The 11187-nt window shown below is 53.3% G+C and overlaps 1 protein-coding gene across 1 annotated transcript; it reads right to left on the bottom strand.

Annotated features, from left to right (window-relative positions):
• Positions 1-305: 305 nt before the first annotated feature.
• LOC131094609 (cell division cycle protein 20 homolog) lies at positions 306-6226 on the bottom strand. Its single transcript, XM_058042261.1, has 10 exons — positions 6034-6226; positions 5342-5487; positions 4616-4712; positions 3548-3676; positions 2997-3193; positions 2274-2368; positions 1701-1932; positions 1466-1591; positions 1177-1294; positions 306-484 (listed from the first exon to the last, which is right to left on the bottom strand). Exons 1-10 carry the CDS (start codon positions 6224-6226, stop codon positions 306-308), a joined length of 1512 nt encoding a protein of 503 aa, XP_057898244.1.
• Positions 6227-11187: the final 4961 nt, after the last annotated feature.

The following is an 11187-nucleotide window of genomic DNA, read 5'->3' as shown; positions in this document are numbered from 1 at the left end:
ATCTAGATGGGGCAGGTGGCATATCTATCTTAGCTGGGACAGAAACAGAAGTACAGCCCTTGCACAGCATCCTTCTGCTAGGCTGTGCTAAGCTCAGGGGCCTCTAAACTGGCCCTTAAGACCTAGGTCTCCACTCGTTGCCCAGATCCCCAGCCTCAGGGAGAAGGACTTGGGTTTAAGAGGCATGGCTTTTTCTTCCATCAGACTCCATTAAGAAAAAGTCAAGTTAAGCAGTTCATTAACATTTAAAATACTGTACAGTGTGTAAAACCAAATATCCCCCTCCCCACAACAATCCCGTGTTCTCAGCGGATGCTCTGGTGAAGAATACCGCTTTTGGCACTGTTTGTCTTCTCTTTCTCCTTCTTCTTTATGGGATCCATCTCAAAACAGCACCAGACCTGCACTGTTTCATCAGCAGCTGCTGAGGCCACTGATGTACCATCAGGACTCATGGTCAGGTTCAAGATTCTATCAGTATGACCTTAGGAGGAGAAGGAATGTGCAATCAGGGCTGAGCTGATCAGCACATGCACATTTACTCCTGTATGCTCCCATGAGCCCTGCCAGCTTGCATAGCTGTCTCCCCAGTGGCTGTGGCAGCATGATTTCAGACCCCAACCATACACTTGGATCAATGGTATCTCTTCCACAGCCCCGTGGGCATGCTTTACTCCTAGCAGCATGGCCCTGGATACTGTCCTGTATCAGTGATGCTGCAGGCTCAAACCAAGGAGTGCAGCTGTCCTCAACCTCTAACAGCCCCCCACCCCAGGCCCTGTCCACCTATAGTAGGAGTCTTAGTATCTGTAAGTAAACAAAAAGGGGGAACATAGTAGGAGTCTTAGTAAAATATCTGTATTGTATATTGAATATCTGTATATAGGCCTTGCCCTGATAAGTCCTGGTTGTTTTTGATGGGCTGCAGCTGCAATGTCCTTAATTGGGCTGCATCTGTAGCTAGTGAAGATAACTGGGATAAAAGGAGCTGGGCTTGGCCAGTCAAGCTGAGCTGACAAGGAGCCCTGACGAAGAAGGAGCAACAAGCAGGAGAAGAAGTCAGAGCTGTGAAGAACTGCCCCCAAGAAGTATCACCGAGAAGGTACCAGACTTTAGAAATATGATTGCGACAGTATGGGACTTTAGAAATGCAACAAGATAACAACATCCACCTACCTTGCAGCTCTGCAGCCTTAGTCAATATTGGATACTTCCATATAACCAGCTGATTCTGTGCAAAGCCATGGGCTGAAATGAGTTCCTTGTAGTTTGTGGACCATAGGATAGAAGTCACCTGCAAAGAGGTAGTAACACAGGTGAGGCAAGGTGCATGGGCTGATGCTCACCACTCAGAGGCAAGCATGGTCCCCCTCCTTCCCTGTGCCTCTGGGCCTGAGGAGCCAGCAGCTCTGTGTAGGTGTGCTGCCAGAAGGTGTTTGTCTGCAAGCTGATGTTCATCTCTCACCTGGGAACGGGTATCAACAGCACTGAGGCAGGCGCCAGAACACACGTTCCAGATGCGGATATGTCTGTCTCTAGTGCCACCTCCAGTGGCAAGAACATTCATCTGCCATGGGCACCACGCCACAGCCTGAGAGAGGAGAGTTCATTTTAAAACATACAAGAGGCAACCTGCACCCAGCCAGTGCTGCATGCCTGCCTTGCACACACATATCCGCCCGCGGCAGCTCTGTGCTCACCTTGACAGCACCATGGTGCTGAGTGAAGGTCTGTACAGGAGCAGAGTCGCCACCCCCACCTTGGGTGCATGGCCAGACGTTCGCCAGACTGTCATTGCCACCACTGGCCAGGTAGCGGCCATCCAGAGACCATCTGAGTCCGCACACCTCGTGTGTGTGGCCAGCAAGGGTGGCCACGTGATGCTCAGCCACTCGGACATCGTGGTGATGGATGTGCCCAGTCTGTGCACCACTGCAGAGAGAAGAGAAGGCTTGCAGGGTCAGGCTGCACATTTTCACCCAAATCCATTTTTGTTGTTGCAAGACTGCTATACCTGCCACTGGGTTTCAACCAGTGTTACCAGCAACACAGGTCTGTTGGTGTGAGTGAAACACCCACACAAGCTCTTCACAGCTTCAGCACAAATTGCAATACAGGAAAGAGGCCTTCTCCTCACAGCCCGAACAGATAAGGCTGAGAAAGAATCCCAAGCCAGGACAAACTTCTCTCTGCCATCCCTAACCCATGCCACACATAGATTGAGGGATAGGAGTTTGCAACAACTGGAAACTGCCCTTGACCCACTGCTTTACCTGGAGAGGATGCAGCTGTTCCAGCTGAGGGTTCCCACACGGGCGCAATGGCTGGTCATGGTTCGGAGACGTTTCTGCTGCTCAATGTCCCATAGCTTATAGGGGCCTGAGGAAATATATGTATTGCAGTAAAAGATCTCTGTACTGTATAAGTGACCCTGCCGTGATTCCAGTTATTGTAAATGGGCTGCAGTTGCAATGTCCTTGATTGGGCAGCAGCTGCAGCCCGTGGAGGTGGCTGGGATAAAAGGGGGTGAGGCATTCAGGGAGGGCTGCAGAGGAGCCCTGGCTGAGAAGCAACAACAACACTGCTGTGAAGACCTGCTGTGAGAAAACCACCCAGAAGGTATGAGACCCTAGAAATATGATATGCAACAACATAAATGCAACAATAGCCGGAAAGGCAAAGCAAAAAGTTCTTCAGAAGAAACCCAATCCTGTTTCTATGCCCTAGGAACCTCACTGCACAGGCTCTGGCATTCAGCTTTCTCAGTAAGGGAACAGAGAAAATGTGTATCTCATGACTATAGCATAGAAGGTAACGCTGCTTATCAGAAAACCCCCAAACCAAACCCTGCCTTGCACACTGGGCAGTTCCACCCCACACCAGGGAAGACAAATCAGGTGCATGGCATCCTTCCTCTGCCAACCAAGGTTTTGTCCCCAGGCCCCACAGTTCTGTCAATCCCTTGAAAACGCCTCTAGTTTTACTCCTGCATTCACCTGAACCTCAGCACTACTTGTGCAAACAGCAAGGTAGTCTCCATCTTTAATCCATGACACAGAGGAAATGTAAACATCTGGATGCTCCGTCTGCAGCAGGGGGATAATCTCCCTAGTACCGTAATTCCACAGATAAACAGCGTCGTCCAGAGCCACTGCCAGGAAGTTCTGGGAGCTCCAGTCTATGAGATTCAGATCTACACTTTGAAAGAGCAATGCAGGTCACACCATGCTTGGCTAGAGAGCATGCCCTTCACCCGTGCTGATGCAGCAGGTGTGGGTGCACATGTGCGCACACACACGTACAGGTGAGGGGCAGCCTTCTGAGTGTCACTATGCCCAGCTGCTGGGGCCAGGTACCCTGCTCCAAGGCATCTACACAGTGCCCTAGACCACTGTCCCTGTAAGGCCACACAGGGACACTCCAGAAGTGGTCTGTGCTAGCCTGGGTACACAAAATAATACAGACAGCCCAGTTACACTGTCCTAGGAACAGCAATCCAGTGCAGAATGTTCTGGATGCCCAGCACTCAACCCTGTAGCCTACTTACAGTAGTTGTTGCGGATCGCTGGTGCATCCAAGACCTGTTCGGGCTTTGAGGGAATATATCTGCTATTCTTCCTGCTGAATCCAGGTGCCATTTTCTGACTGTAGAGCACTTTCATGTTATTCTGATAGCCTGTGTGCAGGGGAACAGGTTTGTTAACCTGAGTTAGTTTCCTCCCAGCTGAGTGCTGCTCACCCAACTAGGAATCCCTTGGAGTGAAAATAAAGCCCTAAGAGAAACACTCACAAGCCTGCAGTGCACTAAAATCACTGGCAGTATGAACTGCTGAACAGGGGTGAGCTAGAATTTCCTCATTCATGGAAACAAATTTAACAAACACTTGGGGTTTTGAATCCCATTCTATTTAGTTGCAGTTTAAGCTAGAAAATGCACAGCAGAGAGTTTGATGCTCTTACAGACTTCATGAAGGTTTGGAACCTGCAGTACAGGTGACTGTCACCGACATCTTTTCATAAAAATCCTTTCTTTAGGATTTTCCCCCCTTCTGAGAAGCTGTGGCCTCAGCAACAAAATGTAAACAATGGTTATCTGCTGCTGGGGAATGCAGCAGGTGGATGCGAGATTGGTCTTGGGTGAATGTTTGGACTTACTGACCACTCATGGCAGAGCTGGGTCTCACCCTCTGCTGATACACAGCCCTTTGTTTATTCATTCTTTTTCTATTCTTAGCTTAGCTAGCTTCTGAGAACTTTCCTTCTATTTCTTTTAGTATAGTAACAATGTAATACATATCATAAAATAATAAATCAAGCCTTCTGAACATGAGGTCAAGATTCTCGTCTCTCTCTTCTCCCTGAAGACCCTTGCAAGCCCTGTAACAGGTGACCAACTGGCAGTCATAGCAACTCTCCTAAATAAATTCACTGTAACTGTTATGCCCTCCCTCAACCTCAGGAACCTTAAGAAAGGAGACTCCAGCCTGTACTCCTGAGAGTACAGCTCTCAGAAACCAGTTGATTTCTCTTGTGACCACACACAGAGCCTTTGTGTTGCTGTTCCCCTGACCTGATCTCTCCTGCTGATTCAGCTCACACAGAGCCTATATCATACCTTCTGGAGCATTCTGGGGTTTTCCTCTGAGGTGGAGGATCTTTGCCTCTTCTACATCAAAACCATTCCGATTCACTGCCCAGGCTTTCTGTTGCTCCTACAGAGACAAATCACCCTCAGTACAATGCATTTAAAACAATTCCCACACTGCAATTTAAACAGACACCTAAGTCCCCTTCTCTTAGAATCTGAAGATGTTTGACTGTGCTGCAAGGGTCAGTCACACAGGGCAGGTCAAAGGAGTTTTTCCTCAGACTTTCATACATCGTCCTGCTCACTTTTCACACAATGGCAAATTCAGTGTTATTGCCAGTGGGAAAAGCCACAGCCACAAAGCAACCAAATGCTTCATAAACAGATTTCAGAACACAGTGTAAAACATTCCAGAAGTGTTCCCTGTGGAGACATTGTCCTAGAATAGCTACCACCAGCAGTTTCACTTTGCATAGGCTCACAGCTTTGTGTTTTTGTTGCCTGCTACATTTTAAAGCCTCATTAGTCAAAAGCTAAATTTTGCTACCAGAAGCAGCATAGGCTTAGAGTGCATGGCAGTCTCTACAGCTTCAATCTCATCCTAAGCTCCTGAAGCCCAGAGCTGCAAGTAGTGATGGCTGGGACTTGTCAGTCCTGTGTGCCCACTTGATAGAACCTATAGTTTACTGCTCTGTAAAGGGGCAGGAAGGAGTAGCGGTTGTTGGAATAATTGTAACTTAGCAACATGCTCACCTTCTTGGTAGGGGAATCCTCAGCAGGGTCATTCTCTTTAGTTAGGAGGAAATTTGCCATCTCCATCTGCAGAGTGCTGCGGTTGGGAATGTAGCGATTCCCCCCAGCCTTTGTGGGGGTGCTTTGAATTTTGGATCCAGATTTACCTGCATTCACATATGAAAATATTGTCTTACAGCTATTTAACAGCCTGTATTAGAGCATTCATGGGAGCAAACCCAACACACTTCCACATCACACCCACCAGACAAGTAGGACTCTGAGGTCTCCTGCCACCCAGTCACAACTAACTTATATTTTCCTCCCTGCCACCAAGTTGGTTAGGGACTGTGTGGAGCAACTCCTTGGGTCTAGTGCAACAATTCCAGAGCCCAGAGATAAGGGGAAGATACAAAAATGCTCACAGGATGTAAAGCTGTCAGCTGACAGTCCCGCCCACATTCGTCCTAGCATACAGCTGTGCCAGCAAGGCTCAGCTGGGTGAACAGCAGCTCGCCAGCCCCAGTGCTCAGAGCTCTGCCCCTCATGCTGGCAAGGAGGTGGGTGGCTGTCAGGAGCACAGCCCACCTCCTCCTGCCTGAGCAGCAGCCGGTAGGGCAGCGTGGCAGGGAGCCCAGAGCCCCATGGCTACGGACAAGCAGCCTGGGCGCGGCTCCGGCACTCAACCTCTGCCGCTGGTGGCCGGCGCTCACCGGGTGTCTTGGACGGCGTCTTGCTGGAGCTGTGGGAGCGATTGGCCGGCTTCATGGGCGACACGCCGACGGGGCTGGGCCCGGGGCCGCTCTCCTTGGCCTTGCACTGCCATTGCGCAGGCGGCGCATTCGGGATCAGCGTGTCCAGCTTCAGCAGCCCGTGCAGGTCTGCCTCAAACAGGAACTGCACCATGGTCCTGCGGGCGGGCGGCGTTAGCCGTACCCACCGGCCAGGCTGAGCCTACTCCAACAGGCCCCGCCGGCCTCCCCACGACTGGACTGTGCAAGCGCTCCAGCCGCTCCTCCCCACCCACGGACACCCACACTCTCCCCAGCCGCTCCTAAGGACACTCCATCAGCTGATACGCCCTCCCTCTGCTCCTCAGGGGTCCTTGATCAGCCGGCACCCCTTCCACCTGCTCTTTGGGGCTCTCTCGGATAAGTGACATTCTCCCTTCCCCTACCGTTCAAGGGCAATCTCATCCCTGCTCTTTTCCTCCCCACCAAGATTTGCCTCTGCCCTGTGCCCCTGGGGCTGCTCTTGGCCAGGCAGCCTCAGTGGGAGCCAGCACTGGCTGCAGCCCCAGTGGGCCCCCCCGGACAAGGCCCAGCAATTAGGAGGCCAATGAAAGCTCTGGGCAGCAGCAGAACCCTCAGCAGAGTTCTTTGGAACATCAAGGATTGGCCACACCCACACTGCAGCCTCACTGGGAATGTTTCCTATGTACAGTAGACTTTCAAAAGAAGCTGTTTGAGGGAAAGGTGAACTAAACACTCACTGTCTTCCAGTATGTCCAAATTCGATCAGAGCCTAAGATGAAGATAAGCTCCAAAACAAGCAGGCCTGCCAGGAACCCCAGCCAGCAGCCTGTTCCCTGACAGAAACCCCTTCCAAGGCCCTTCTGGGCATAAGGAACATGTGCTGAGGTTCCAGCTGCACCTGTGGGAGCAATGGGGAGCGTCAGCCCGTGCTGTGCTGCAGTGCTGAGCTGGCAGCACGGTGGATGCGGGCAGGACGGTCTCCGTTTCCCCCAGAGCTGGGGCCTGCAGGCACCTTTCCGCCACTTGGCACAGGCTGTGCCACCCAACAAAGCCCAGCAGGCCGGGAGGAGAGCCCAGGGGCTGTGCAGCTTCTTGGGCAGTCGCTGCTTGGAGGGACGCGGGCCAAACCCATCCCTGAGCAGCCACTGCCAGCCCTGGCCCTCCCTGCCCAGTGACAGCTCCCCCAGCCCCAGGGCGCAGAGTCAGGCCCAGTCAGGACCCAGTGCAGCCCCTGCCCAGACGGCAGCCAAGGCTGGCTCTGGCCCTGGGCTTGCGGCAGGGCTCCCGCTCGGGGCTGCTCCTGTGCCTTGGGCCTCTGGGCACTCAGGGCCAGCTCCGGAGCAGCTGCAGCGGGAGAGACGTTGGTGCACGAGTCCACTTTCCCCGGGGCTGTGAACGAGCTCCAGAGGCCTCAAGGCCTCCAGAGATGCCTCCAGCTTTGGCTGCTGCTGGGCCGTGCAAGGGCAGGCCCTGGATGAAGAGCTGCTGTCACACAGCCCTGCCAAGGGCTGAGCCCTGCTGAGCCTGTGCCCGTGCCCATGCCTTTGTTTGGCTTGGCCTTCCTTCCTGCAGCAGGGGCTGCCAATCGGTCTCTGCTTCGTTGGGGAAACACCTCCTTCTGTCCTGCCTTTTGGCCCATCACTTGAGAAACAAAAAGTACACCTTAACAGATGGAAAAATTCTCCATTTCTTTAATGGCATGTTCAGGACATCATGCTTATGCAAAATCGGGTGTAATCAAAAAATCATCTGGTCTTTTTCAGCTGGGCCAGTGCCCACCCTCCTCCAAACAGCTGCCAGTGCTGAGCAGAAGTTGTGAGTGGATGGTGCAGGGCGTGGGCAAACACGTGCATGGCTCTGTCCTGGCAACTGCAGCGATGCCCCCCATGCCTAGCTTTGGGATCTGAGCTGGCAGCTCTCCCAGGGGAAAGGCCTTGACGTACCCTCACCATCTCCCAGAGACTCAATCCTGAATGTGGGTTGGGAAGCCAGATCACCTTTAGCAACAGGCTCAGCTGCAACGAAAGGCAGGACAGAACAGCTCCAATGGCACTGCTGAAGATTCTCCTTCAGGCCCAAGTGGCAGTGAGGGCACCTGGGTGATTGGTGCCCTCCAAGGCACTCCCTTGTCTCTGCCTTCCGCTCAGGAGCAGGGCCAGAGGGACCTCGTGCCTGCAGTGGCCCCACACTGGTGGGAAGGAAGGAGCCCCATGCGGGGCAGTCGGGGCAGAAAGGACTCCCTGGAGCTGCCAGCAGCTCCAAACACAGCCCCAGGCAGGGCCAGGGCTTGGCAGTGGCAGCAGGAGCAGCTCAGGCTCCCTGGGGGTGGCAAAGGAGCTGAGAAAGGCCCAGCCCCCAGGCACAGCCCTGGGCCCAGCCCCTTCCCTCTCTGCTCTTCTCTGTGGCTGCACAGAGCACACAGAAGGACACAGTGCCATTGCACATGGGAGGAGGATGGACAGCCAAATGCCCCTTCCTCCCACTGAGAGCGATCCTGTGGGATCCCTCAGGGTTCCAGAAGGGAGCAGGGTAAGGTTTCCAGAACTGATCAACCTTCAGAGGAACTTAAGGGAACTGGCTCATGACTAAGCTCTTGCCACACCGACACGGATTATTCTGTCAGGAAAGGTACATTCAAAACATGCCTCCAACATCTGGCAAGGTCTTCAAAGCACCATTCACCAGCATTTCCAACTAATCCAAGTCATGATCCCAGTCGAGAAGGGAGCACAGATGCTACAGAACCATTTCCATGGTGTGCTGGGATCCCCTTCTGCCTTGGGGAACTGGGCACTGCAAGGGAGTGGGGTAAGGCTGTGGGAGCCTGTGGCTCCTGGTCACTCTCCACGCTCTTTGCAGGTCCTGTGCAACATGCCTGGAGGGGCAGCTGGAGCAGCCCAGGGCCCTGGGGCTCTCTCCCTCCCACACAGGAAAGCCTCACTAAATGCTTGGGGAAATCTGCAGTGCCACAGCTGTCACTCCCAACCTCCGTCCCTCCCTCCTGCTTGCCCACCTGCCCATGGAACAGCTCCCACAGCCTACAGGCACGTATCCAGGCCCTCTCAGGACACACTGGAGCCTTGCTCTCCCCCTCTGCCCTTTCCCCACCATGGGCACCCCGTGCAGCCGCTCCCAGGTTTCGGGACGTGTCTCCCACGGAGGGAGCCCAGCAGGACAGGACAGCTCAGCACCCGAGTGCCCTGAGCCTGCTCGGGATAATTCCTCTGGGCTGTGCCCATCTTGTCTGGGCTGTGCCCGCAGTGCCAAGCAGTAGAGAGGGCAGCTCAAGCCTCAGTAGGGCTCAGGCCCAGAGGCACAGCAATTACCTCCTGTGGCTGTGCCTGGCATTGCCTCCCTTCCTGCAGGAAATGCCACCTTCCATAGAGCCTCTCTGTCGAGCCCTTGAGAAAGGAGGAGGCACAACTGGATCAGATGTGATCACTGCACATTCAGGAGGCGGCTTCTTCAGGATGCAATACTTGTCCAAGACATGGGTAAGGATCAGGAAAATCCTGATCCCCCCTAACCATTGGGACTGGCTATGACCCTGCCTCCTCCAAGCAGCCACACCTCAGGACATTACTGGGGACTGGGAAAATGCAGGGGATCCCTGGTGAGTTGGGGCTGTCTGGCAGCTGATGCCCAATGCTTTCCTGCAGAGGCTGGGGAGAAGCTGCAGCCAGGCCAGGCTGGGAAACAGCTCTGCAGGGCATGGAAGCAGCAGCAGGGCAGTGAGGCTGCCATGGATCCCTTTCCACTGTTCCGGGCTTGGCGTGTCCAGACATGCAGCCAGAGCCCTTTGCTGCTGGGTCCCAGGACAAGGCTGAGGGAAATGCACCCACCATTCCCTTTGAGCAGTTCTCTCACAATGTGCTTCAGGATGTATTTTGGCCAATTTTGGGGAAAGGGCAGAGGGGGAGCGAGGCTGCCATGGATCCCTTCCCACTGTTCCGGGCTCTGCTCTGACATGGCGGACCCTGGCTCACTCTAGGATCTCTCCCAGGTCTCCTCCCAGAGCTTCATCCCACAGCTCAGCCCCAAGGGCCAGACAGGTATTAGGAATTTCACAGCCTACCATTGGTGACTCATAGTCAGAATGCACAGGAAAACTCTAGCTGTGTTTCAGAATCCCAGATGCTGTGTTGCTTCCTTCCCACTGCAGATTTTCCATTGCCCCAGCCTCAGCCCCTGGCAGCCTGCCTGGATGTTCTCCCCGTGCCACTTCTGCAATCCCACTCGTCCAGGTCCTCCTGGTTCTGTGGGCAGCTCTTTGGGCCACTGAGGCCCTGTTCCTCCTTTGTTTGTGAGCATGTCCGAGTGAGAGATGATTCAGGGGCTCAGCACCAAGGCCTCCAGCAGCAGTGGTCAGTTCCTGAGCGCGCTCGGGGGCCACAGGCAGCTGCCCATGGCTCTGGCAGGGATGTGAAGGGGAGGCTGTGCAGGGGAGCAGCCCCCATGGCCCAGCCCTGCCCATGGGGTCCTGCAGCCCGTGGGGATGGAGCAGCAGTTTCTGGGGTGACAGAGCCAGCAGCTGGGCACTGCAGCACACACTGCACACATCTACTGCAGGTATATGTTAGCAATATTGTGTATACATGCACTCCAAATTGACAAAAATCAGGCTAAGTGTAGCTTAATTTCAGAGGCATTAGGGAAGAATTATTACAGCTGCTTTCCTGGCTGAAGTTTGGAACATTATACTTTTTTTTTAATACTTTGTAAAAACAATCTCTGAGTGTGGAAAGGGAGTTTTTCAATCACAGGGGTTCTTGCTTCACTCCAGGAAAAGTGTAAGTCAGTGTACCAGGGAGATTTTCTCTTAACATATTGCTGAGTTCTCATGCTGCCACTCATTAGTAGAAATGAAATAATTTCTCGCTGTTTATGTTTGATTTTTGTTTGGAAACAGTAGGGAAAAAATGTACCCACTGTCAAGATTTGGTTCATGTGGATCAGTTATTATTTCAGCTGCATAAGTTGAGGGAGGAATTCACAGAGGTTATCCCAGGCAGAATCTGGTGCTGATGCTTGTGCCGTTGGAGTCTGGAGTGGGCTCTTCCCTAGCACAACTCACCACACTGAGCTGCTGGGCATATCTCGTTTGTTTTCTGG

The sequence above is a fragment of the Melospiza georgiana genome, chromosome 30 (assembly GCF_028018845.1).
Source record: "Melospiza georgiana isolate bMelGeo1 chromosome 30, bMelGeo1.pri, whole genome shotgun sequence".
In the NCBI taxonomy this organism is placed as follows: Eukaryota; Metazoa; Chordata; class Aves; order Passeriformes; family Passerellidae; genus Melospiza; species Melospiza georgiana.
Note: the sequence above shows the minus strand (reverse complement) of the source record. Positions and strands in the feature narration are given on the sequence as shown.